The sequence below is a fragment of the Anopheles ziemanni genome, chromosome 3, assembly GCF_943734765.1.
Source record: "Anopheles ziemanni chromosome 3, idAnoZiCoDA_A2_x.2, whole genome shotgun sequence".
Lineage (NCBI taxonomy): Eukaryota > Metazoa > Arthropoda > Insecta > Diptera > Culicidae > Anopheles > Anopheles ziemanni.
Window position 1 is genome coordinate 799,911 of NC_080706.1, and position 27,930 is coordinate 827,840.

Here is a 27,930-nt window from a genome sequence, read left to right on the forward strand (position 1 = left end):
AAAATGGTTTTTCTCATAATAATTGATCTGCCCTATCCATTTTCTCTTATATCAATTATTCGATAGCCGTTTGGTCATAATGAGGCGATGAAAAAGGATGCTCGTGTTGTTGAAACAACTACGCTGGAGTGACTTATAAATAAGAAAGCTAAAGAACCATCGTTTGGAAATCATCGATTATGAAATCCCACCACGCGCCGCTAATCACAGCGCACAACCAAGCGATGTAAAATGCAAGTACACAGCGCTGTATCGATGGCGGTTGGCCACAGCTTCCAGCAACATGGAGAAACATATGGATCGAGTGGTGAATGCAACGATGAATATCCACAATTAAGAGTCCAATTCTCGCTCCATTGACGCTGGGAGCGCTTTCAATAGGCCCATAAATGAGCAGCAACGTGGCACACTTTACGCGTGGATGAATCGACAGTTAAAAATTCGCCTAGTCACTCAATAATTTGATGACCTTTCCCAGAAACGCGAACACGTTGCCTCAAGTGGCATGCTCAAGTTCGTAGATGTAGGATTTCAAAATTCTGGTCTGTTGGCGTCATTCGAACTTCACATCTCTTTTTGTGCCAAAATATCATTGCTCGAATGAATAGTATAACTTTTCGGATGAAATTTATGCTTGAATTATTAAAGTTAAGGTTCTTTTACTTTTTTCCCAAGCTTCCCAACTAACCACTTTCAGAGACGACAGCGATAAAACGATAGGAAAATTTCACGAATCTGGCAAATATCCAACGTTTCCATGAATGTGTTCAGAGCGTCTAATGACCATTTTCCTCGTCGTTTCTCCTCACACGTCGGTCATGTCTACGCTTCAGAGCTGTCATTAGCATTTATTTCAATCACGGGAATCTGGAAATTCTGCGATCCTTTCTCTTACATACGGCGCACCGTTGTCGCCCAATTAATATTCATAAAGAGCGTTTTGCTGATAGTGTCCGAAATACTCCTACCTCCCAGCCTACTTGCATGGTCTTACTTGCTCGAGGTCAATTCATCCCGGTGTCCTCGCCATTGTGATACCGGTGCCAGGATTTGACGGACACTATGTCCTTCCGTGGATTGCAGTATTGATTTTTGCCCAATGCGTTCACCGCTGAATGTAATCAATTTATTTCCACTGGAGGAGTCAAAAGGGGGAACTCCGAATTGTCATCGCAAAATTGCTCTCCCAACCGGAACGGGTCCGATTTACCGGAGTAACGCCATGCCTCGGGGCAATAGTGTACCGGGACGGATCGTCCATGACTGACAGGAACCAAACCGCATACCCGCCGAACGAAACGGGACGGACTAGCACGAAAAGTTCACTCCAGCCGTCGTTCGTCGGGGCCGGAATTTGCAAAGAAAATGGTGATATCGATTTTTCATTTGCATTTTTTCCTTTTGTGACCAACGGGTTTGTAGAGGTCAGGAGTCACAGTGACGACCGAAATCAGTGCCAAAAATTGTCATGTTTTCGAGATATTTTTCCTTTGCCCACACTTCCAGCGTATGTGAGACACGATGCTGCAACGTTTGCTCTTTCCCGTCGAAAGGGTAAAGGATCCGAGATAATGAATGAAATTCCACAAAACATGTTTGGGTTCAACTAACAACCGGAAACGTAAAGTTTGAGGCAAAGAAAATGGTGTCTTGACTCGAGCCTTGCTTTTGGTAGCGACCAGTTTAACAAGAAAATTTATTCACTATAAATGCGTATCCGCCTAGAACGGGTTTCGCCAGATCGGTCAAATTTATTAGCAAATGAAAACCTGTTCTAAAAGAGTCGCGCATCTCATCGGATACCTCTCACATCCATCGACGGTTTAAGGTTATTTACGACGGCGAGAAGATTTGAATTCACCAAGTTGGTAATGATTATGCATAAAAATATGCGTGCTTTGAATGACCCCCCGTTGGGGCATTGTCAATTCGTTACCCCGAGTGGGTTAAATCAGCACCATCGCCCACTCGAATGCCATCATCAACCATTGACAGAAACCGATTAGTCATGTACGGTTTTGGTGGTGAAGGCGCAGTATTTCAAACCCGATTTGTTTTAGCTGAACGCTAAAGTTCAATGTTCGTTTTGTCCAGGTAGGTCTCTGGTCTTGATTATGTTCACATTTCATGTTCTACGAGTCCTAGCAAAAGCAACTTCCATCGGCTCACTTCCGCTATGTGTATGGTGTTTGTCCTACAACACCTTTGAATGAATTTTCATCTCACCTGCAATCCAGCCAGGTATGAAAGATATGAAAAGCGGTCTCTTTTGCTCTAGGACGCAGCTCTCAAGCGGAGTGAAACAATATTTGCTGACCACTTCAAAACTATCGCTACTTGTTACGTTTCTTTACTTTTCCTTAAAGCACTCACTTCCTTCCAACCCAATCCTTCGGTCGCTGCTCGGAATGTCGACGTAAATTCGCGATTCGATATGGCGCCGCTGCAACGCTGCCGTCGACTTTATAGGGATATGTCTATATTGATCTGAAGCGTATTTGGTATAACAAGAATATGAACGGGTCATATGGGAGTCGAAAACAAGTCATAAATTTATAACCCACCACCCAAAACGTCCCCGGAGCTGACCTGTTCTACGCCGAAGCATAAGTCTAAAGTCTCGTGTCTAGACCACAGTTCTGGCTAGCCAAACAACGATTGGCACGCCCACCTTCTTGCCACACATAGCAGCAGTCCAAAAATTGATTACCTTCTAATCTATAATGCATTGGTGAGTTGGCTTACATTTTTGTCATTTTTGGGGTTTCCTTCATATATGTTTGTATGGGGCTTATATAGTCATAGCACCACGACATGACGGTTCGTAGCTCGTAGCAGAATCTTTAGATGTATGTACTTGAGAAAAATTATATAATAAAAGAAATGTGATCTACATAGAACAAAAACTTACAATTGCCTAGAGAAGATTTCATGAAAACATTTCCTTAATAGGTTCATTATCGTTAGGTATTTTTTCTAACCACTGAAGACTTTACTTTGCTTTAAGCTGGTATGGAGAAAAATGTGGACACCTGGTGAGCCGAACTACCTAGATCCATATATCATTACAGATTCTTTACCATCGCTATCGTTTTCAACATTCAAAGCGCTCAAACAAAGCGCTCGACAGCGAAGGGGGAAGTAAAAAGCAAAACAAAACGTAGATACGTTGATTTATCTTACATGAACACATCTAACGACTTGGTGGTCGAGAAAATCATGCATTCCTTTGGGTTTACCATAATTATCATAACTGGTAAGCATAATCAAAGATTTATCTATAAATTAGGAAGCAAAAATGTGAACTAAATAAAAGATATGATAACCCCACAACTTTAAAGGCTTCATGATCAATTCCTCCACAAAGTGGAAGGTAGTACAACGTTTTCAAATCGCATTTTCGACAAAAAGCTTAATTACACTTGACTGCATTCGAATAAAGCCGGATGTTCGGTTGTTCAGTGCATTGTCAAGTGTCAAAGAAATTGTGAACAAGAGCTCTCCGGATGCTCATGCATGTCGGCAGTTAATTACATTACTGCAATCGGAACACAGCGTGCATTTTGGGCTACGCGTGACTCTTGTCTGGCAGTGCAAGTGGTTCAAGATGAACACTGATGATTCAATTACGTCTCCTAATTAGCGAAAATAATAAAGCTTTCCTCACACCAGCCAATCAAATTGACAGCCATGTGTTGTACAATTAACAATGAAGACAATACGTTTTCGTTGGCCACGTGCCATGCAGAAATTATGTCCCCAAAGGTGTCATCTTCGTTAGGAGATGGGGTAGCACCGAGGTTAGATCAAAGAAACGATGAATTTAATGGAATCTCCCTTTAAGAGTTCTTATGCTTATTATTTGAATTTCAGATACCAAAACCGTTTTTCAACCATAGAAAGTATACAAAAACATAACAATCGAACATAAGTATTCGAATGAACATCATTCCAGCAAATCCGTTGCTTTTGCGAAAATGCGCCTTTTGATCCCCTTTCGGTTTCAAAACTTTTAAATTTAATTTACAAACGATTCGATTCCGCAAGAATCGACAAGGACGCCAATTTGGGGTGAAAAGAAAAGCTTTTCTTTTTCTCCAACGAAACAAGATTAATGAACGGATTCACTCTTTCCTGAGGCTCGTTCGAGAAAAAAAAGAACCCAAAGAAAGACAAACAATCTCTTTTCCGACAAACACCTAACGAGCCCCCGCTGAAGAAAAAAGGGAAACGAATTGGTTATTGTTTTTCGACCATTCCGAAGCATTCGGGAGGCCAAATCAACCGGAGATCGATAGTCGTGGCTCGCGGGTTGGATTCTGTTTTTCTTTTTTGCTTTTTCCGCTCTCATCTCATCGTCATCGCAAAATTTCCCCAAGGTACGCCGCCAAATGCTTCTTTCTTCCTGAGGTCCATATCTTTGTTCCGCTACACGAACGCACGGTTACTTATTTGGGGTTCGATTTATCGTGATTGATTTTAATTTGATTTGTTTTTACCATTTACCGCCCTCTTCTGGCCAATATCGGAAAGCGTGAGTTGAAGGACAAACTGGGCTCTAATCAACAAACGTTCTTGGAAGGATAATGCATTGAGTAAAATGGTCAACATTGGTCCTTTTTTTTTGTTCCAACAATCCTTACGGTGATCCTTATTCCATTTCTAAATTTCCATTTTCTCCTGTCAGCATGGCTCATAACCGCAGGTGGTATAATCTAACCACGTCCCAACTGTTATGGATATAGAAGCTCTTTGATGCATGATGTTTTGAGTGGATTTGACGTATTTTGCGTATGGAAAATCATGTATGAACGCACATGCTGTTCAGGCCGTCCCAAAACATGGAAAAGAAATTTTAAAAACACAGATGACGGTCGTTGATGCGTGATTTTGATGGAGGATTAAATTGAGCGATCAAATCAAGCAATGACAATTCTTCCGCTCATATCCAATTGCCCATTGCCAAAGTTGTGTTGCATTCATGATTTTTTACGCCTCCCTGAATGTCCCCCACAGTTTATCAACCTTGAACCATAGAGTTTTCGACCTCCATAAAAGCAACGGCAAAGCATTAATTTCAACTAGTGCCATAAATCGAACGGTACAGAGCCATTCGAGCCATGGCTTTATCCATCCATCGGTCGGTCGGGACAGGGTTTCTATGTTCCTCGCCGATAATTTTGCACAATCCTACTTTATCCTGTTGCGCTGCACTGCAAATATACACATGGCCGCGCACATTTCAACCGAAATGCAGGCCTGAACAAACATATGGCCTTTTATGTGGCCACAAGCCTGCGGCGGGAGGACGAACGATATAGATGAAAACCGGAAAGAGGTCCGCGCAAACATCCTTCCAACATATCGAACATCGAACCGAGAGCAAAAAGTGAGCGTAGTAAATTTCTGAGCGAACTGCGCAGACAGCGCCCATTTGGCGGTTGTGAAGGGTGAAAAGATGTTTTCATTGTTCGATTCAATAAATTTGCTCATGGGGAGGTTGTAATTGTCTGGCGGGCAGGCTTATTTTTTTTTGGGAGCAAAAGAAAATATATGCGATCGTTTGCCTAGTAGAAAGCAAACAGCATGGAGCACGGGACGGCGGGGAGCCGCATGATATTGGCAACATAATGCCACGAGTAATGTAATGTGCACATTTTATTCACGGCCAGCCATTGCCTGCTGCCAGCCATACTATCACAAAGGGCAGTTTTTAATCACATCAATCAACAAATGATTCTACAAAGCGATACTTGACCATTTATCTTTTTTAATGTTTCATGGATTGCTCCCCACTTTCATCATGCGATCTCTATTTTTATCATTCCGCTGAATATGCCAGTCCAGGGACTGACTTTTAACTTTTTACAAACAAACTTTCAACTACCCTAGATCGCTCATCGTGTGGCGAACAGAAAGGAATCATCAAACAAATAAATAAACATAAAAAAACACGCTATCAAGCGAACGCAAAAGCGCATACAAGTTCTGACCGCGGGAACAATCCAGTTTTAATGCCAACCATCCGTTCCAAGCCCGTTCGAGCAGATGTTCCCGCCACACCGGACACCCCGAACAAACTGAGCCACTGCGTCACCCATGCCTCCCGGCACCGGCCCCGCTTGGGTGACATCCTACGTGCGATGGGAGCAGTAAACATAAAACCAGACAAACATCGGAACTTCCTATCCCTTCCAGCACCGGGGATCAACCCGGGAGCCGACCATTGTAGAGAAAGGGCTTTAAACAGATTTATTGTGGAAGGGAATTAATTTTATTACCCCTGGCAGGAATACACGCACGAACTGGAACCTAAAGTTGGTCCGGAACCAGAGCATGAACAGCTTTGACTTATTCCGCACTCGACCCGAATCGGTCAACTGGCAAAACGCTGCCCAACCGATTACTAAACTGGCCCCGGACTGATGGAAGTTAATGCCAGGAACCGCAGACAAGGGGACCAAATCCGTCCTCGGATGGCCGCCGAGTTTTATCTGTTGATCTATTTGACGAGTTTATTACGCGAGAGATTTAACAGTTCCGACCCTCCACCACGCCCCGGATCGTTGGTTTCGTTTTGGGGTGCGTAACAAATAAATAAATAATATGGCGCGTAAAAACTACACTGCACGAGGATTATCGGCTATCGCGAGTGGTACCCTCAACCATGTGGATTTATTTGCCCCATCCAACGTACTGAACGTGCGCTGTTTTTGACCCCAAAATCTCACCACAACGATCTCAAACAAATCACATCACTTACTTTAGTCTGTAGTATATGCTGGCTATATGTTTGGTTGGAGGTCGATCTTTTCGAAGGTCTATATCTTTTTCGTCAAAGCGCACCTTTAAAGATTGTTTTCTTTCCGAATACAATCACAAGGTATCGAAAAAACCATACAATACCGTTAAAAACCCCCCCTAAGCGACGGTACGATTGTTATCTTAGTCATTTGAGCATGATATCGCGATCGTTTGCCTTCTTTTCCTTTTTGGGTATCGGCTCGTTGAGGGTCTTAATGCATATTTACCCCACGTAAGGTCGATCAATCATTATACAATGCCATAAGTTGCCGTACTGGTTATCAATCAGTTTAGCTATCGTTATTTAAGAACCAAACACTGTTTGATTGAGATAATCTACCTACTTGGATCGATGGCAGTTAATAAATCGTTTAAAATCAAACAAGAAGATTGAAAGGAAGGTACCATCAGACTAACCAGCTTAAGATTTGGGAAGATTTGTTTTGATGTGCTTACCACAATTTGCTAAAAATAAGCAGATTCGTTTTAACCAAATTTTGTCGATCAGTAATCTTCTACAAGGCAACTGAGACAGGAAACATTCTTATTTTATCGAACAACTTTATCACACCACAAACATCAGGTGAAGGGATGCTAAAATCTTCTCTTTACGTCGAGACATTCTGTTCGCTACTAAATTGCAACCGGTACCCTATTCTTACCGATAAGGAAAATATTTCCCTGTTCAAACTTTGCTGTTGCTCGAACGGAAAAGCCAGAAACTGATCCCGTGCCATTGGCGTAAAGAAATAAACGAACGAACAAATAACGAATCCTAATTAAAGATCATCTCCATTGATTATCTCATTATCACACCAACCCCTAAAAGGCACCAACAAACCCACGCCAGAATTGATAGTGGAATAACTGGACCTCGACAGTACCGATAGTTGTTTTGCCTGTAAATCTCGAGATACGCTGGAAGGAGCCGAACTACGCTCGGCGCTGGAAACCATTAATTTGGGTTCACTTTGTTTTTCTTTGCCCAACCAACTACCGAGAATCCGATAAACCAACTGACCTTATCCGGAAGCACCCTCCCAGTGTGTATCCAGCCTTTCTCTCCGGGGAGCTTGCTTTATTCAACCTTCTTACTTCACAACGTTTGTCTTTGCTACCCCCGGTAAGCGCCAGCCACTAGGCACGACGGATCTCTTCTTAGGACCAAAGCTCTTAAAGCTACACCTCCCGGTGGGCCGACCCTGTCTCATTTTATGACCCTTTCCCGGTCAAGAAGAAACAGCAAGATATCATCGGTTGTTGATAAACGGAAAAGTAAAGCGAAGAAAAAAACTCATACCCATCCTTCCCTAACTAATCCCTCCGTAGGTCAATTTTATTTCCGGTTTCCAACGACATTTTGTTCTGGATCCTCTGGGACTTCCCTGCAGCTAGGCCATTCTAGCATAACCTTCGATTTTCTTTGTTTATGTTTTTCCCATGTTCTATTCAACAGCCACACTTGGATGCGAAGCGAAGTGGCCCACGGAACTGAACAACTGAATCCCACGAAACAGGCAGTTAGCATAATTTGGCTTCGATTCGCTGCATCTTCGGCCGCTATCGGCTGCATCCTGATTATGACATCGAGCGCTTGTATAATTTGAACGCGGATGGAGGCGAGAAAATAATGACACGCCATCAATCGTACTAATATGATGATTGAGACGATAATCGGCGCATGTTAATCAATCTCATCCCTCTCGCAGTTCGATCCATCAATAATGTAGGGGGGCCTTAATCAGCATGGCCAACGCATTTCGTTCAAAGGGAAACTCCTTCCTTTGCCCTTATTTTCTTCGTCCAATGCTGTGTTCGTCAATGATGTTCGTCTTCAATACTGAAGGCACGGTGACCCAAAGGCAGAGAAGTAAAAAAAACATGACTCATGCGAATATACCCATCCCAACACCAACGACATTCAACGCAACCTGTCGGAAAGGACCAGAGCATCAACACAAAAGTTCTTTAGCTGTGCTATTTCAAGCTTCTTCGAGAGGTTGATCTTCATTGAAAGTGGGCACGCTGCTTACAAGCGCCAAGAAGATAAGCAACAAGATAGCATTTGCCGTGGTTCGAACGCACTTGTTCAAGAACGATGCCGCCAGACTCACCAAGAAAAACAACAACTCCACTCCGAGGGCGCCTTGGAGAACTCGTTTTTGCCATTTCCTGTTTGCCCGAGCAAACGGTGCTATGAAATCAATGCCGGAAAAGACAAGGGTGCCGAAAAGGAACGAATCTGCTTATCGCAAAAATTCCTTCAAACATCGGTAATGACGCAAAGAACGAAAGAGAAACGTTAACTACGGTGCGTTTAGAGATTGCGGTATAGTCAAAATTCATAGATCGTATTGACACACGACACCTTCTTCCTTTAGGCATCGTTGGCACGACCTCTGGCAGCTTATCCCGAACGGCATTTGTTACAAAAACAAAATAAGGTTTAGTGTTTACTAGAACAAATACCATAAAAACCAAATGTGTGAACTGTAAATAATTTGTAACTGAAAAAATAAGGGAATGCAGCTGTTGTTTAGATGATTTACAATAAATAGGGAACATTTTTTATCTTTTATCGTTAGCCTGTTGCCTAAAAATATGCATTTTGCATTCAATCAAAATAAACTCAGCGTCTATTTAAATAAGCAAAATGAAATTAAAGTATATTATGACTATGAGCACTAGATCTACTGTATTATTCCTGTTCCCAAAAGGATGTTATATATCAATTGCGTCTTTTTGTACATCCAAGTATCCATCTTCCAAGAAACATGTCGTTCAGTTTGTACATTTGAAGTTAAGCATTTATTTGGTCACGAATAATTTAACAAGATCGAAGACAAGGCCTGTCAAACGCTCGATAAACAAAAGTGCCTACATCATCAACCCATATCCGTTTCCTTTCTCGTCCCCGGGGGGTATGACGATAGAAATTGAACCAATAAAAGATGTAACTTGGAGACGAGAGAACCACCAAACGGCTCAATTTGCGTGCTGTCATCCATAATTAATCAATCGAACCAAACTTCCTGTCCCCATAGCTTCGACTTACCGGTTAATATTGATAGTACGTTGATGTAGTTCATGTTGAGCCTCTTGTTTGTGAGCCCGAAACGCTTACGAGTATAATGATGATTTATCAAGCAGGGATATCCTCCGTCTTAGTTGTCTCCTCTAACATTCACACGCACAGAAATTGTCACTTCCTGGACGCAATGCTTGAATACTTTGACCACTTCTTATGTTCTATGATTATTTGATCCACTTCTATTCGTGTTTCACAACCTTCACCAGTGGCCCGACCTTTCCTATCACTTCAACTTAAGAAAAAAACTGATAAATTTAAACAGAATAAAAATCACTTTCCGCAACAGAACACCGATGCGCACCAATTGAAATCATAAACAGCCTTCACTTTACACCCACGAATGACGACTTCCGTTTGCAGGCAACTTCTGTTACACTTTACACTTGGGATTTAGCTTCCAACACTTGTCTATATGCGAAGCCTTCGCGTAAAATTTGAATATTTAATCGGCTCAACAAACGACGTGGGAAAAGTTAGACACACTGGCTCGCACTCACCTACGCTTGGAATTTTCTTTTCGTTTTTGGACTCGTTCAACAAGATTGGCTAAGTCGGTCTTGACGCGTTGCCGACGGTACGAAGAAACGTCGAAACTTTAAGGGATATGATGTATCACACTGAAAACTGGATGATATTCTTCGTCGCTATATTCCCCCCTGTAACAGAATTCACATTCACAATAAAGTAGAAGATAATAACTGATACCAACTAAAAGATTTCCCGATGTTTCCCGTATTTTCGTTGAACCAACACTACTTGTTTAAGTTGGCTTACGATGATCAAAGGTTACAAAGCCACTGTTACTAAGATTCAACACTCTAAACACCACAACAACACTTCGCCTACTACCGCTTGTATCTCAGCGCGAACACTCGAAGTAATTGTCCGCAAAAACGTGATCACGATTTCTGATCCAAATAACAACTAATCCGGCGTAAAAAAATGTCGAGATGAAAAGAGGCGGACTAATTATCTCACGGAGAATGTGGTTCAGGTCAGCGCGATCGCGAAACTCTTTAATTATTCATTCAATTTACTCCACTTTGCACAGGATCGCGAGATGGCGGCAATTAACTGCAAAATGAAGTCGGCGTTCGATGATGTTGATATCTTTCTTTTTCTTATCGTAACAATTCTACCAGCATCGGGCATTCGCGAAAACAGCCGTTTAAACTAATCGGTTTTCTAGACCTTTTGTCTCAAAGTTACACTGATAATGCTGCGATTGCATAAGCAAGTGGCAACATGCAATGATTGGCAAAACACGCGGCAAAACACAAAACGAATCCCTTCATCAAAAACTTGCCGTTAGAAGAAGTCGCAGACCTTCACTCCGTTGCTGTTGCTCCTGCTGCAGCTGCAAGCCGAATGATTTCTGAACTGTGTTTGTTGAACGACGAAGCTGTGATTCAGAGGACCGCAGGAAACGCGAGTAATTCTCAGAGAAAATCTTCCTCTGTCTCTCTCTCTCTCTCTCTCTCTCTCTCTCTCTCTGCAACCATGATCTCTTTAGCGTGCTCCCTTTGATAAATTTAAATGTTTCTGCGTTTTAAATGTTTTAATGTTTAAAAAAAATTCTGTACTAACTTATCCTTTTCCAAAAATCTCAACAAATATTATTGCTTAGAACAATTTAATAAGCTTGCCGCACTTGCAAAAATTAAAACGATTCGAAAAGTTATCCAGCATATGCTGTTTTATGTTTATGTTTCTCATCCTTACTTTCTCCCGCTCTCTTGTTCTTAACTTTTCCTCTTTTTTTTAACAAAACAAAACAGCTGTTTACCGTATGTTTACACGTGTATAACATTTTTGCAAAATTACAAAAAAAATCAAAATGATAAAAGATTTTGCCTCTGCCTGATGTACCTAGAAAGAAATATTTTACTTTTAAATAAATTTCAAAATTGGTTAGCTTGTTTATGCAAGCAAATGGTGTAACATATATGCGAAAGACGAAACTCTCTATTTTAAATTCACAGCATTTTCGTTCTTTGTTGAAGGTTCCGCGGTGCCTCTGCTGAATAAACCTAAGGAAATAATCATATTAAAATGCTTTTTTTAAATGCAATTCCCGCGTTGAGCCCCAACCTGTTTATTAGTACTTTATACAAGTGAAACGTTAAGCAAAACATTCTACATATGTAAATTAGTTATTAGAAAATTCCTGTAAATTCAGCATCCATTCTTTCCGGCTCAAACCTGTGAAACAGTACTAAATAAAATTCTTACATAAGTTTTTAGTGTTTTATTGCTAGTTGTTAACGGTTAAATTTTTATGCAGATCAAATAATTTATTTATTATATTCTAAAGTTCGTTTTGATAATCCTAGCGTGAATATTTAAAGCAATTCAATCGCAATCCGGTTACATTCCACATCATTGTGAAATAAACCTTTCATTGTTTTTATTGTACACCGCTTCTAAGAAAAAAGCACCGGCGAGTACTGGAGGCAAAAATCAACTGCATCATTGGTTATCCTTCTTGAAAACATCTGTCTTTTCGCTTCCTTGTAAACCCATCGAGTTTATAAGAGATCGCCAAAAATATCTGACATTGATAACACTGTGCTTGTTTTTTTTTTATAAAGCTTTGAAAACCATTAAGGTGAAACTAAATCTGCTTAAGGCAGTAACAAATCTTAAATCTCGGAGCATATTATCCTCGCTTGATCCATTTCTTCGCGAATGTTTGAAATTCAAACAAGAAAAACTAAATTTTTAAAAAGATCTCACTTAAGATGGTTAAATGAATTGAAAAAAGAAAACTTTAAAGTTCAGAATCACATTAATTCCATTATTACGCGATCCTTGCTTGATGGGCGTTAATAATTATTAACATGACCAATATTATGGACCAGTTTGACCAGACTCATACGTACAGCATAAACAAATGGAGTGGCCGCGAATGGAGGGAGGGGATTAACCCTGTTATGTCTTTTTCCACTGGTCCTATTTTCCATAACTATACAGTTGGCTGGATCAACTACCGCTTTCTAAACTGTTACTTGGCAAAAAATAAATTATTATTAATCCATTGAATAAACACGTCAAAACTAACAGTACACATTACTTCCTTTGATTTTAATATATTTTCCTTAATGAACAAATGTGCCACAAGAACAAAAAATCTTTTAGGAAAGAAACAAAATTAATAATTCAATTCAATTATTAGTTAAAATGAATCATCTAGATTAGATGATGCCGTATTCAACCATGATGGCCTTGAAAAACCATCGACCTTTAAAGTGAATTACATTTTTGTTACAATTATATTTCCTTCACTTGATAAATAACAAAAGGGTGTTGCCCTTTCATCATAAAGAGTACAAAAAATTAAATTGATAATCCAAACACCGACACGATGCAGTACATGGTTTTGTTTTCCCAGCGCACAGTGCAGGATCCGTCTGTTTCATTGTTCCAATAGCACGAACTCGCCGTATGTAGACCGGCTCCGTTTTTCTGCATTATCATACAGGTCACTGTAAAACCAATAAAAGAGTGAAGATTTTAGTCATAAAATATAATCATCGATCATAATGATAACTACTAACCATAATTACGTATTGCTTATAGAATAAACTGAAGTATTACTAACACTCTACTATCACAAAATTTTTACAATTGAATCTTTTTAGTAGCGTCATATCTTCATATTAGTTATTTGGCAAAATATGATCATATTATATCGAAATAGAAAATGAGCTGAAACCTCTCCTCATAAAAGATTCATTGTGGAAGCTGTCTATGCCGATACAGTAAAAACAAATACAAACAATCAACATGATTATTCCGAAAAACTGCACATAGTATCTGTTTGACGCACTTTCTTGATAAGAACAATTGCAACGTTTTTAATCCACTTTGAGATGCTTTCGTCACTTGTGAGAAAACATAACCATCTATTGATAGCTTTTTATCTCAACCGTGTGGACAATTCATATATAAACGAAAGGAAAACTACATTGATCAGAATCTTGGTTACCAGCATCTCATTTCAACGGAACACGGACGAAATGAAGCAGCACATTTTTACTACCATCCTACTTGCGGTCAGCTTGCTGACAGGCCCAACCCTTGCCCAAATTGGCGTTGGAATAGGAGGCATCGGTGTGACTGTCCTCGGTTCTTCTTCAATCATTGGGGTCTCGGTGGCTACTACCACGGCAGCACCAGTAGTAACAACCACTGTAGCACCCGCGACCACAGCAGCACCAGTAACAACTACTGTAGCACCCGCGACCACAGCAGCAGCAGTAACAACCACTGTAGCACCTGCGGCCACCACAACAGCTGCTTCCGGAGCTGGCAACACTGTCGTCTTCAACATTAACGGAAGCGGTATGTTATCATCTCAAGGCTGAATTATTCAAACGTTTAATAACGGTTTTCTATTCTTTCCTTAAGTTGTAACCGTCGCTTCTTCCGATCAGGCTACGATCGCTGCAATCGTTGCTGCGTTGTCTGCAACCACCACGACGACTGTTGCGCCAACGACAACAACTGTTGCGGCCACGACTACGACCGTGGCACCTACGACAACTACCGCCGCTACCACGGCAGCAACTACAACAACCGTCGCAACTACAACGACTGCTGCTGCCACCACCGCCGCAACGACTGCTGCAACGACGACCACCGCTGCCGCAACTACGACCACCGCTGCCGCAACTACAACCACGGCCGCATCCACTGTCACCATTACGATTATCGTCAATGGCCAAACCATCACGGTAAGCTCCAGCAATCCTGACTTGCTGACGCTCATTACCCAGATCCTAAACACCCTCTCGACGACGACCACAACTGTCGCCGCTGCTACAACCACGACAACCGTCGCTCCCACAACCACCACCGCGGCTCCCCTTCCCATTGGACGTTGTCACTCTGGAGAACGTCACGGAGGACGTATCGGAATTGGATTTGGAGCCGGTATTGGACTCGGTGGACTCGGTGGAATCGGTTTTGGTATCGGCGGTGGAATTGGTGCCCGTCCCGGATCTGGTATCGGCATTGGGCTCGGTGCTGGCATCGGTGGCCGTCCACTAACCGGTATCGGTGGTGGAATCGTTCGTCCAGTTGTTGGAGCAGCCCTCAACACCGCTGGAGCTGCTGTTAATGCCGTGGGAGGTGTCGCCCGGGCAGGTGCAGGTCTACTTGGAAATGTTCTCGGAGGTGTCGCCAACTTGGCGAGTGGTGTCGTCAACGGTGCTGCCAACGTAGTGAACGGAGTGGGTAACGGACTCCAAGCTGCAGGTTCTGGTATCAGACCCGCTGCTGGTATCAATGGCGGTTTCAATGGCGGTCTCAGTGCCGGTTTCAATGGCGGTCTCAGTGCCGGTGTCAGACCAGTTGGAGGATTCGGAATCAATGCTGGTGCTGGTGCTGGTATTAATACCGGTCTAAATGGAAGGCTCGGAGGCAATATTGGATTCGGTGCTGGCATATACGGCTAAGTGTCCCTTCTTTCCAACGTTTTTGTTCAAATAATAGCTAATATTCATCAGCAATAAATCAAAGAATCCATGTCGAACATAATGCCTTTTCCCTTCACTGTAAACCTATGGTAATTTAAACAAGCTTACCTATGTACTTGTAAGGCTTTTGTAACTTCGTCAACACGCTGAGGCAGTTCTCAACAACCGATCCAGTCCAGTTATTAACTTTATCATGTTGATATGCATTCCCTCCGATTGTAGTTTCGATTGCTTCTTTGATGATTTTGCTCACGTCGTCTACAACAAATTGATGCTGGTGAAGAATCAACATAATAAATAAAATATCAGTATTTTGGAAGTAAGATTATTTCGCACGATTTTGTTCGCAGGCAGCAAACGACTGCCCCAACAGTCGGATCAAAAGGAACAACACACATATGTGTTGTGCATTGCAACATTCCAATCCCCGCTTGCACACCCCACTAACTACTGCTTAGTTTGTTTTTTTTTATCCCCACATTTCCGGGATTCATTGTACATTCTTGGGGAAGTCTAAAAAAAAATAACAACCAAAACAACTAGCATCAAACACAATTACTTCGCGCCAAAGTTTGATCAATTCTCGCTACAAACAGCAATACATTGAATTCCTCTGCGTGTTTGCAATGAGGTCACCGGTAGGTAGTATAAGGAAGTTCGCATATTTGTTAACACTTTTATTCACGTTCTACTCGCTTTTGTTTTGTCGGCATCAACTCATGACTAGCGAGTAAGTTATCACTTTCGCCGCTAAGCGTTGCATGATAAACTACCATCGATTGTAGATGAATAGAAGCGATATTCGCACCCCTAACAGCGACTGACATACCTTCCGTGAAAGGACTAGCCACGTCCTAATTGAATCCTCACTTATCATTATTGTAATAATTTAGATGTTAACTACAACATTGAAAATCCTTACGATAAGTTCCCTAACGAAAGGATGATGCATAGTAAGATTTAAATTTATCTGCTAGATTGCCATTGGCGCCAACTTATTCCCGAAACAATGGAATTCAAGCTAATAGGGGATAGTTTTTTGTTTCCCGCACATCTAGTACTCATTGGCTTAACTTTTTCAGGATATCGATACACTCGATATCGTTCATTGGTCCAAGTTTTCTGCTAGGTCCATAGCTCTAGCAAAAAATCGTTCAAGTTGTTTATTATGACGCATTCCAAAAAATTCCATGGCCAAACTTAGGTGATATCGACGTGACGAAATATCACAACGTCAATTTAGTATCATTATTCGCAGACGCCTTTCAGAACCAGCATAATACAACTGTATATTATACTCACCTCTTCTTTGCCTTCCTCCATTGTTTTATATATTGGTAATTGGGGTTCGCTCAGGAATATCAATATAATACCGCTTTGCTGGATTCTTTGCCTCAACAACTAAATTTTACGATAACCATAAGCTCCGTGTGCAATGCACGGCAGATGTATCGAGACTGCGGCTTCTCGTGCACTGACAGCTGTGATTCATACAGGCTTACATCACGCACACTTGATTTGGTAAAATAATATGTGCCATATCTGTAGTCCTCGTCAATTTATGTACGCATAACGAAGGTTTTTTTTAAATACTAAAATCAGCTAAGATAAATTGTTTCCAAGATTAACTTTCCAGATCATAATTTACATAGAGATATTGAAGAAATACAGGGCTTTCTTCACTCTTCCATTTGACGTTTTGTAAAGTCACTGTCAGTCATAGTTGGCTTGATTTGGTCCTTCCAGAAGTGTTTATTTCGCTTGCTTTTTATTCGCGCACAAAACAGCCGGAGAATAAAATTTGTAGTAAAATGGCCGGATTCAATCCCGTTGATATGGTGGAGGAAGATGCGGCCGATTTGCAGTTTCCTAAAGGTAGTTTCATCAAAAAGACAAGAACGAGATAACCAAGCGATCGATAATCCAATTGTTTGTTTACAGAATTTGAAAACGCCGAAACGCTGCTGATTAGCGAAGTGCACATGCTCTTGGAACATCGGAAAAATCAAAATGAATCGTCGGAAGAGGAACAAGAGTTTTCGGAAGTTTTCCACAAAACGTACACGTATACCAACGAATTCCGAAAGTTCCGAAATAAAGAAACCATTGCCAGTGTGCGAAGGTAGGTTGTACAAACTTCCAGAACGAAACAGGTCAATGCAGCTTTCTTTTGTTTGTTTATTTTCACAAACAGCTTACTAATGCAGAAAAAGCTACACAAGTTTGAATTAGCAGCATTGGGAAATCTGTGTCCAGCATCGCCCGAAGAGGCAAAGGCGCTCATTCCTTCATTGGAAGGACGCTTTGAGGATGATGAGCTTCAGCAAATATTGGACGACATCGGTACCAAACGCAGTTTACAGTATTAGACCGCAGCACTGCCTCAGTATGGGACATTATAACTAAACGCATCCGCCAGACCAGTTACTGTAATGAAAACGAAAATTAAATCATTATACGAATACACGTCGTCAAATGATTCATTGCCCTTACAGTGTAGTTTATGTTTTCCGTAAGCCTCCCGGCTTAGCAGTTTCGCAAGTTGCTGATGGCATGTACAGTATGTCCTTTCAAGTTCATCGACCTGGGAATTTGTGATGAAATCTGTAATTGTTCCGTTATCTTCGATATCTCCTCGGGCGTCCATTTCCGAATACAGCACCGTGTTCAGCCATTCGTCGCGCATAATGTACACCAGATTCAGCAGCCGAATTATTCCTTCCATCAGCTGTTTGCTATCATCCTGCTGGAAGCAGTGTTCGAAAATTGTAGAAATGTACGACTGATGCACGGCTATCATTTCACTCAAGTTATCGGCCTGGTTTAGCTTTTCATCCAACTGTTCACCGAACGATTGGAGCACATGAGTCATTAGGTGCGAATGTATGCACTGCACAGAAAATATCATCCAAAACTTAAGCATTGCCAACCGCTTCAGTATTAAATCGAGCATTCCGAAGGTCGTGTATGGTGGTCTTTTCTTTTGTGAATCGGGAAAACGTAACGTTTCCAAGGTTCCGAGGGCCCATTTTACTTTCAGGAGAAATCGAAACACACTGTTGTAGCTCGCCATCGTCTCCTCGTTAACCATGTTGCTCAAATCATGCCCTGGATTGTAGAGGATACGAATTTCATCTATAGCCAACAGCACAGAAGTTGTATCCAACTGGTAAATGGCTGAGCGATCTACCTCCACGGTGAAAAGTGTGTTCATATCGGTGAACCTCGATGCAAGAATATCATTCAACTGTATGGTGAGAAGATAGGGATTAGCCCAGCTTTCTCCCGCCTCGATGCGTCGGAACAAACTGCTGTAAAAGTAATCCATGAGATCACTTGCCTCTAGTAGTAAAACTTTTCGTATGTTTTTGAGATGGTCCATCACGTGGAATTCTTCCTTGTAGATGTACGTTACATAATGATTCGCCGCTTGACGCTTGGTTTCCATCAAATTTTTTATCGCATTAAAGAGGACATTCTCGAGTGGTAGCTGCAGCGTCGAAATTGAATTGAGAATTGTGTATAGGGAAAAAGCATTCGTAACTTTACGCCCCGTCGTGTTAGATGCAATGCTGCTGGCGACCGCTTCAGTTTCATCGCCAACATTTTCACTACTAGCCAAAATCAATGTACTGTTGAAGGCCAATAGTAGAAGATCATCATCACATATTTCCCGAATTTGTTTCTTTAGGTTACACATCGCGATGTTCTCGTTTTCCTGGAATCATGCAAATTGTTAGATATTGTCAAATAATCACGAAGCACTCATATTTGCATACCTGTTCCGCATCCAACGAGTATTGCCGGTCGATATTGAAAGTTTCTTCGGTTACTGTGTCTACTTCTGTGCGGAATGTTTCCAGTTCCTCCAAGATTGCTTCCAGAAAGCTTTGATACACTAGATTTTCTTCCATATTTTGTTCCTTTCTCATATCGCTGATTCTATCCAAGCCATTCAGGATGTTTAAAGTGTAGCCGGCCTCGAGAGAATGGTGCAGCAGTAGTTTGATTATTGGATCATTTTCAATTACATCCGAAATTGCTGAGCTCACGTAAAATGATCTAATTTTACACTTTGAAAACAATCTTGCTTGGTAGCCGGTAAGTAAGCCAACTGGTAAATTTTCCGAACATGCTTTTTCAACTAGAAACTCTTCGCGCCAGTCGTCTAGTCGCCCTTCCGTCCACCACGTGTCAATCATGTTCATGTAGCACTTCAGTGTTGCTAAAAGCAAAGCGAAGGCAAGATTCCCTTTCTCCAAGTTGGCGCTCAATTTTACGCTACGAAACAATCCGGACAGCAAGTGGGCAACGGCAATGTGGGCAGGAAATTTCGTCCAATCGAGCACAGAAAATTTGTGGATGTCGTATAGCTTCTTCAGCACGAATAGTTCAGGCTCCAGCTCATTGAAGAACGTTATGATCGTGTGCGTTTTCCCCGGTTCCTGCCGGATAAGTTCTCTTTCTTTTGCTATCATAACCGTGTCCATGTGGTTTAGAAAACTCTTCACTCCTGCAGCGTAACATTCAAATGAGTGTGGTGCTGGCAGGGTTTTAGCCGTCTGCTCGAGAATATTGCTGCAAAAATTCCTCAACCTGTATGCGATTGTCATGCATTCGGTAAAATTCAATAGAAATGTATGTATCCCGTGTTCCGTCGTGCTTGGGAGCGACACATTTGAATTGATCCATATCTGATCGTCATCGATGCGGAAAAATTTGCAATCAACTGGGTTGGTAAACATCCAAAGAATCTCGCGCAACACGCAATACTCGGAAACTGTTGAGATAGGTTCAGATTTGAGGAATCCATGCGATGCTTTTACGATGCATTCAGTCCAGAAATTACAAAACGATGCTACTTTATGTTCACTATTAACCACGGTCTGATAATAAGAATCGCCCCACCAACGGTTTTGAAGATTCTCTTCTAGCCATTCGTAGGCATTAGCCGAACTGAACGTTCGATAGGTTTCTTCCTGTCTCGGAGGTGCTACTTTACTATGGACAACCACTTCCTGTTTTCCGTCACCGATTAGTTGACTGCCAACTTCCATCGTTTCCACGACTGAATCTTTCTGTTCGATATTCACATATTCACCACGTTCATCATCCTCTAGGTCACTCCAATCACTCAACTCCGATCCTTGATCCCCATCATTGAAGCCAACAGCAAAGTTTTCCTCAAACAGCTCTGCAATCAGATCATCTCGTTCCTTATCATACCATGGCACTAATGTCGGTTCCGGTGTGACAAGTTGTAGTACTTCCCCATTTCGCAAACGAGCTTTTAGTGCACCAAGCGGATTGTAAGCCACACCGAGAAGAAACAACAGCACCGACCAGTGAATTTCGTGAACATAGTGGTTCAAACACAGCGGATCAGTGATAAAATCCTCGTAGGACTTCCGCAACTGGCGTGCCTCAGCAGCGAAATTACTGAGTTCCATGTTTTCTATTACGGATTCTATGTTCCGGCGAGTTTCGTGGCTGTTAACAGATAGGAACCGATGGTTTCGTATTATACCCAGTGTAAACTTATGGCACAGACTGTAGTTTTCTTCGGTTTCCTGAAATCAAACAAAATAACCATGTATATTTTATCCGCAACACTTTCTGCAGGGAGACTTACATCGAATTCAGTCAACAATTTGATCAATTGCGGAACGTATTGCTGCACCAACGCTTCAAGCTCGGTTAAAACTAAAGACATTTTGGAGTTTTTCTTCAATAAAAAAGCCGGATAAGTCTGCTAACGAAATGGTATTATTGACTAAACACTAGAACTAATGTTGACAATGTTTTGCTAGTAAAAGTTTGTGATTGTTTGTTGCCGATTGACAAGAGATGTCATTCAAAGGTGTTTTTTGTGAATCCAATACAGCCGGCTTTGTGCAGTCGTTGCTCGGAGATAAACGAACCTATTTCAACTAAATGGATTTTAAATTTAATTTCGCTTGCAGCTGCAAAATCACGAAAACCCTCTCCATCAACAAGTTACTTGAAACGGGTTACCAGGATCGATTAAATGAATACATGAACGATATTGTTGATCGCGCCTGGGATGAGCAGGATTCAGAAATACTTTCATTAATGGTGAGTTTCTGGCGCCTTAGTAATCGTTTAAGCATGATAAGATATTGAATTGTCCTTTCTAGGTCGCGATCATAGACAACCTACGTTCCAGCAACAATGTTACTGATAGTTCCATCTCAAGTAACCCGCAAACAAGAACGTTTGAGAAAGAGGACATGGACATGGCGATCCTGAATACCATCCGGGACGAACCACCTAACAACTGTGTTTGCGATGCAATATCCCGCAAAATTTCAATCTTACTCAACGCAGGTCTGGCCGAATTAGCTTCCGAGTTTGTGTGTGAAGAATCATTATTGGAAAAAGTGCGGCTGCTAAAGCCATTTGTCCGGCTGTTTGAAAGCGACACGATGTTTGTGAACTTTTTTACACGATGCTGGAAATTATCTATTCAATACTTTTATCCCAGCCTGATCAGTGAGTTGACTGACGTGTATCCACAATTTTTAGAATTTCTTATGAATGCCTTGATCGAATGTAAAGAATTAGACCGTAATATGCTGCTGCAGAGGAAAGAATTTACATATCTCTCTCGTTGTCTCACAGTTGCCCCAACATTTTACACCATTCTTTCATATTTAGCTGGACACAAGTTAAATCAAGTGCAGCATTTGATAACCGCTTGTATAGCGTTTGTAAAGGCCGAGTTGCCTAGTAAAGAATATTACAATTTATTTCCAGTGCACCTTAGACCCTATGCTATAATAATGAATGAAATCATAAGTCCGCACGATCCTCATGTAATGATTCTTGTTGAAGAACTTAAAAACTGTAAACCTGTCGATTACAACATCCTACTGATGAGCTGTCCAGTTTTTTACACCTCTATGCTATTTACTGACCCACCTGATCTAAAAACGGGCCTATGTTAATTTAGGGATCAATGTGCAGATGAGTTAACTCTTTACCGGTGGAGGAATAGTCTTTTTTTTTCTTTTGAGAGGGATTTGTTTAAGCCTCCGCATTTTTAAATTACAAATTATCATTTCTGTAGCCTGTGCCACTTCGTATATACTCTCGACTAAAATAAATATAACCGATAGTTTTTGTCCACGATTAAAAACATTCTTCAATTCAAGCTCGTTCTCTAGAGATTTGATGTGATTCGTTTCCTCTGCCAATTCGATGGTCCCGTTAACATTTACGGGCTTTCCGCGAAGGATTTCTCCATGATAATTTCCAAAATCAAGATTGACAGAGCATATGTTGTCAGGTAACTTTAGATTCCTAAAAATGTAAATGCACTTTAATTGAATTATAGTAGGTGCGAGATGGTTTAACAGCATGATTACCTCGGAAAAAGAGGGATTGCCAAAGAGAGCAGTTTGTCTTCATTGTCGGCCACTTTTCCTATCACAGAACATCTTCCACTGTGTACTAACGCTGGGTTATTCAACAGAGCTATTTCTTCAACCAGCAATGGCTTGTAGTAATCGCACATCGTTTGTCTGGCAAAATCTTTCATCTGCGTGTTTGTGTTTATCGCCTTCACTTTGTGGCACAAACCGCGAATGTTTACTTTTCATGTCGTCCATTTTCCTCCTTCCTCATCTTGCCGCATTCAATTGCTGTGACAGTACAGCTGTCACTTTGCCCTTTTCTTTCGCGATTTCCTTCGTCTTGTCAGTCTGCCGTAGGCAACTGCCATTGTAGGAAATTCATCACAACATCGATCTTGCTTCGGATTCGCAAAATCTTCATCCGGACGATTCACTGATTATTTGCCAAAGATGAATCAACAGTGCTTAGTAGAAGTAGAAGAAACAAAGCTGTTCAATAAGCAATCACAAGTCGCTTGAATTGCGTCGATACGTTACCCATTTGTGTGAAAGTGATTCGTGTGTTATTCGCCGTTGATAAAATCCCTAGGTAAAGCTTTTTCATCCTCCCGACAGTAGCTGCTGGTAAGCTAAATAATCCTACTTACAACCAGTCCCATACACGGTTTTATTCAATCTCCACAAGTAATCATCTTCCTAATGTTGGTGACGTAGTTTCGAGAAAGAAAAACTTCGTCAATAGATGACCAGCTGTTATTTACCACAGCCACATCCTAACGTAATAGATTCTTGTTCAGAAACCAAGATTAATCTCTAAATACAGCAAGTAGTTGCAGCAACTGCTTATGTTTACTCACGACCTATATTTACATACCACCTACACAGTCTTCCGTTAGCCAAATGGTATCTTCTTGGTTTTATCGGGCAATGTAAACAAAAGTCCTGTTATAATTACCTCCCTTGTTTCTTCTTGTATCTAGAGCTTACTCGGTTGGAAAGCTGTTTCGCGCATGCAACACGTTGCCTACTTTTCTTGGCAGATAGACAAGGAATCGGACACGGATAATTAGAAATCATGGGGCATTGCAGAGGCGTGATAATGTGCGTTGCTTTGGAGGAGCATTCGTAGTCTGGTTCCAGCGGTGTTATCACGCCCGACACTGATCTGCATAACGCAAGTATCAAGACAATTGGGCTCGGCTAGAATTCAAGTTATCTTGCAAACATGGCAAACGATTCAAGACACATTATAATCACAACACCGAGTAGTGGTACGAGTGTTGTGCCAAGGTTACGACCAAAACCGGCCCAGCCAACATCAACCACGCCTTCAATGGGACTCACGCTGGGCACGATACCGTTGAATCCATCCCCAAAAAACGTTATCTCACCTATTCCCGCTGCAACCATGGAGTCGGATAAGTTCGTGGCCAACTTCAATGATAAATTTCTGGGAACGTCAATGCCTCGATTCAGTCCGATTTCCATGGAAGGAGACTTAGCATCCTTCAAGTAAAAAAAGCGAGTGTCCATCGTGGTAAACATTGTCGTTAATGATATGTTATTTTCTTTTAGAATCATAACAACGTCTAATGCGGTGTCACCGGCCACACTCTTGTCCCCCTTCGAGCAGGAATCCATGTCAACCTCAACGACTGTATCCGTTCGCCCCCGACCAACAGCTCTGGCCCATGCGCAACAACAAATATTAAGCAACTCCAACAGTGAAAAATCGCTCGTATCCCCTTTGTCGGGTTCGTTCACTTGGAATCCCTTCGGGGATCCGTCACCTTTCAGCCCAATTTCGACACTGACCGAGGACCAGCTGTTCGGAGCAGAATTCGATAAGTTGCGTCTAGAAGGCAGCCAAACCTCGATCGTAACTTCCCCGGAGGAAATGAAATCCGATCGATCTATTTCCTATTGGGGTGGCCCACAAAGAAAGTCGCTAACACAGGCTCTCTCTACGGGCATGATTGCTTCAAGCGGTGGAGTACAGAATGGCAGAGAGCTGCCAAAGCTCGAAGAGGACCCGTTTGGTTCCGCTCCCTTCACCCTCCCGAAGCGATTCAAGCAAAAAAGCAGCTCATCCAAGCTCGCCTCGAAGCTAAGCGATCGCTGGCGACACGCCGTTGGAAGTGGGCAAGCAGGCAAGGAAAGTCTAATTGATAACACTCCAACCGAAAATGGTGGAAATGACATTGATAAAAGGCCAGGCAGTTGCACGCGTACGGAAATGTTGGTATTGGAAAAATCCGGCTTAATCGGTGGTGGACAAAAGAACCTAATGCTAGATGATCTCATCAACAGTGGCGAAAAAGCTTCACCGAGTTTCATCAAGTTGCCATTAGATGATCGCAATAAGTACGAGAAACTGAACTCAAACGGTATAACCTCAGATGATAGTGACTCAGAGTTTTATCCCGAGACAATGGGAACCACCGTTGGCTTTGGAAGTGGACCGGACAATATCGCAATACCCGGTAGTGTTGGTGGTGGCATGGGTGGTCCTAAAAAGCACAGTTTCAAACACTTTGTTGAAAGTAATATCCCCGAGAAGCTGCAAGCTGTTTACCACAAAGTCGACAAGAGCCAAATAAAACATGTGCACATTGTAAAGAAGCTGCGAAATAAAGTAGTGGCGCATGGTGGCAAAGAATCTGTACCGTCGGGCATCGGTACTACGAAAGTCACTAAGGGACGTCGTAAAGGAAAAAGAAACGGTGATCCACAAGATAACATAAATACACCCGAAGGCGGAAATGCTTCGGATGATGATTCAATCGGTTCGGCCTCGGATCTTCGAGCCAACGATGATTTTCCCGAGAGCGAGGAAATCGACCCAAAGGCACCGCCAAATAGTTCAGTTAGAAAACGAGCTTCTTTCAACCGAGCGTCATTTGGTGGTGAAGGAAGCGTGGATGATTGCATCAGCGAAAGCATAAAAACGTGCGGTTCAAGTGCCTACCACGCTGAATGTGAAAGTGTGACGACCAACGAGGACAACACCAGCCGAATAGTGACGCGCGTACGCGTGAAAAAACGGGAGCGTCTCGATTCGAAGCACAGCGTGATCGACGAAGACGACTCGGCCGAAGAAGACATGATTCAGGGAGAAAAACCGCTTCTGCTGGACGATGAACTTGATTACGAATCCGCGGTGGAAAATAATACCAGCGGCGAGGAGGTACTGATGGATCCATTCACTCCCGAGGATGAAGCTGTAAAAAACAAACCTCACTTATGCCTTGAAGATGACTCCGAAGGTGATGCCGAATTGGACCCTTTTGCTATGGCACCTTTTCGTAAGCCGTTCGTAAATAAGCGAAACAATGTCGTTAAATTTATGCCCGGAGTACATTCCATTCCAGAACACCATCCTACTAGTAGCGGCGTTAGTGGCAAACATTCGAGCGACTTTATGACATCAACTCCGATTAAAAAACAAGCTCCAGAACTGGCTCCACTGTCGTCGCAGTGTACCGACATTTTCGAGCTGCCCGAAGAGCGCATTATGCCTCTTCGAGGATCCCTCGAAACACCGCCCTTACGTGAAAAATCTCCTAGTGTTTGTCAGTACAGTTTTGGCTCTGAACCATTCCTTGCCACACCATCAATGGCACCTGCATCCTCACCAGCTGCAGTAACAGATCCAATCGTAACAATAACATTACCTCCAATTCAACAGCGACATACACCGTTGAGTAATGTCTCAACTAGCCAACCACATAAAACCTCCTTCTCAGTACAGACTACTCATGATTCTTTAATTTCCAATCGTTTACCATACGACGTTGACGCCGTTACTTTAACGCACATTATTCCTCATAACACTTGCCCTGCAATTTCTAGTACCATACCTGTACTACCAACACCCGCAGCGTCCTCTCCGTCTTCATCTCTGGCATTGGGAACCAACAGTAGCCAACAAGTCTTTGCCGGGAGCCAACAGCACTACAGTCCGCATGTATTAGCAGGGCAACAAGAACTATCCGCGCGACGAAATTATATCAACTTTAGTCAAATTCCGTCGCATAGCATGGCATGCATTACGCCCGACAACAATTATGTAAATTTCTGTCCGAAAGAAGAAGATGACGATGTGCGTAAGCTTAAATCGGATGAATATGATGATAACAGCAGTGACACGATGGCAAAGGTTTCTTCAAAAGGCTTCCTTACCAAAAAGCAGAAAGTAAAGTACAATCATCTGCACGAAAAGAGCACCAGCAGTGGCGGTGGCCCCAATCATGGCAGAGACGAGACTGTTTCCAGCACGCTTGGACAAAAAGTTAAAGCCAACGTTAGTGGATATCGTAAAGTGGTGTCGGAGGTAACAAGTAACGGCAAAGGTAAAAAGGAGGAGTCATTTTCGAAGCAATCGAAAGGATGCTCCAAATCAAGCTCCAAAACTATGGGTTTCAGTAATATGAGTTTCGAGGACTTTCCTTCGGACGAGCTGGCCGATGAAGCGGGTTCTGCAGATGGAACCCGTTTGACCACGGGAACAGGCGGGAGCGGCAAGTTGTTGAAAATGGCCCCATTCGAGGTGATTCGCAACGAAAAAATGCTTCAAGAGGCGGAAAAAAAGTTTGGTTCGTTGAAACGACGCAGCAACCCGTTTTCCTGATTGTACGCTGAGGCGTACAAGAAACGAAAGTGAGAATAATCAAGCAGCTCAAAGTAAACGATCTTTCGGGGATCGCATCGCTTTACCAAGTAGCGACTTTAAAAACTTCTGTTATCATGCTAGGCAGCCAATGTGTTTATTTATTTGATTGTATAATCAATATTTGTTTTATCGTATGTTTTATATTCGTTTCAATTATATTTCTTTCCCATAAATGATATCATTACGACAAGCTGGCAGGCTCGTAGAATGTAAGCTATTAGACCTGTTACAATAATAATTTATAGCTCCGTTAAAGTATTGAACGAAAAATTCTGTACGAAGTAAAAGTAATGCGTAGTTCTTCAAAAGAAAGTATCATGTTTACTGAACCAAGAGACTGGATGGCTTCATATTGTTGAGTGATCTTGAGCACTTAGAGTATAAAGTGCATAAACATACACTTTGTATTAGGTTGTACAATTCCTGCTAGTTTTATGTTTAAGAATAAAAACATATTCTATTGCTTAGAGTGAGTATTTAGCGATCATGCGAACTTGAAGTTCCTGA

The 27,930-nt window shown here is 42.0% G+C and overlaps 7 protein-coding genes across 7 annotated transcripts in view; 3 read left to right on the forward strand and 4 right to left on the reverse strand.

Moving 5' to 3' along the window:
- Positions 1-10,028, reverse strand: part of LOC131289717 (uncharacterized) — a 60,893-nt gene extending 50,865 nt beyond the window's left edge. Inside the window, exon 1 of the mRNA XM_058319019.1 lies at positions 9,860-10,028. Coding sequence (XP_058175002.1) covers positions 9,860-9,893 — 34 coding nt within the window. The 5' untranslated portion in view covers positions 9,894-10,028. The remainder of the gene's footprint in view (positions 1-9,859) is intronic.
- Positions 10,029-12,882: 2,854 nt separating this feature from the next.
- On the reverse strand, positions 12,883-16,826 carry LOC131289462 (dynein light chain Tctex-type). The gene is made up of 3 exons (XM_058318729.1): positions 16,678-16,826; positions 15,484-15,649; positions 12,883-13,380 (listed from the first exon to the last, which is right to left on the reverse strand). Exons 1-3 carry the CDS (start codon positions 16,696-16,698, stop codon positions 13,232-13,234), a joined length of 336 nt encoding a protein of 111 aa, XP_058174712.1. The 5' UTR covers positions 16,699-16,826; the 3' UTR covers positions 12,883-13,231.
- Positions 16,827-17,108: 282 nt separating this feature from the next.
- Positions 17,109-17,858, forward strand: LOC131289461 (DNA-directed RNA polymerase II subunit Rpb4). Its single transcript, XM_058318728.1, has 3 exons — positions 17,109-17,250; positions 17,317-17,497; positions 17,570-17,858. Exons 1-3 carry the CDS (start codon positions 17,187-17,189, stop codon positions 17,742-17,744), a joined length of 420 nt encoding a protein of 139 aa, XP_058174711.1. The 5' UTR covers positions 17,109-17,186; the 3' UTR covers positions 17,745-17,858.
- On the reverse strand, positions 17,540-21,088 carry LOC131289458 (gamma-tubulin complex component 5). Its single transcript, XM_058318725.1, has 4 exons — positions 21,008-21,088; positions 19,155-20,945; positions 17,869-19,093; positions 17,540-17,802 (listed from the first exon to the last, which is right to left on the reverse strand). Exons 1-4 carry the CDS (start codon positions 21,086-21,088, stop codon positions 17,759-17,761), a joined length of 3,141 nt encoding a protein of 1,046 aa, XP_058174708.1. The 3' UTR covers positions 17,540-17,758.
- A 213-nt stretch (positions 21,089-21,301) lies between these two features.
- Positions 21,302-22,350, forward strand: LOC131289459 (uncharacterized). Its single transcript, XM_058318726.1, has 2 exons — positions 21,302-21,471; positions 21,534-22,350. Exons 1-2 carry the CDS (start codon positions 21,310-21,312, stop codon positions 22,341-22,343), a joined length of 972 nt encoding a protein of 323 aa, XP_058174709.1. The 5' UTR covers positions 21,302-21,309; the 3' UTR covers positions 22,344-22,350.
- A 9-nt stretch (positions 22,351-22,359) lies between these two features.
- Positions 22,360-23,092, reverse strand: LOC131289460 (uncharacterized). Its single transcript, XM_058318727.1, has 2 exons — positions 22,764-23,092; positions 22,360-22,698 (listed from the first exon to the last, which is right to left on the reverse strand). The coding sequence occupies exons 1-2, from the start codon at positions 22,934-22,936 to the stop codon at positions 22,368-22,370; spliced, it is 504 nt and encodes a 167-aa protein (XP_058174710.1). The 5' UTR covers positions 22,937-23,092; the 3' UTR covers positions 22,360-22,367.
- Positions 23,093-23,762: 670 nt separating this feature from the next.
- On the forward strand, positions 23,763-27,890 carry LOC131289819 (uncharacterized). Its single transcript, XM_058319152.1, has 3 exons — positions 23,763-24,263; positions 24,327-26,460; positions 26,503-27,890. The coding sequence occupies exons 1-3, from the start codon at positions 23,977-23,979 to the stop codon at positions 27,379-27,381; spliced, it is 3,300 nt and encodes a 1,099-aa protein (XP_058175135.1). The 5' UTR covers positions 23,763-23,976; the 3' UTR covers positions 27,382-27,890.
- Positions 27,891-27,930: the final 40 nt, after the last annotated feature.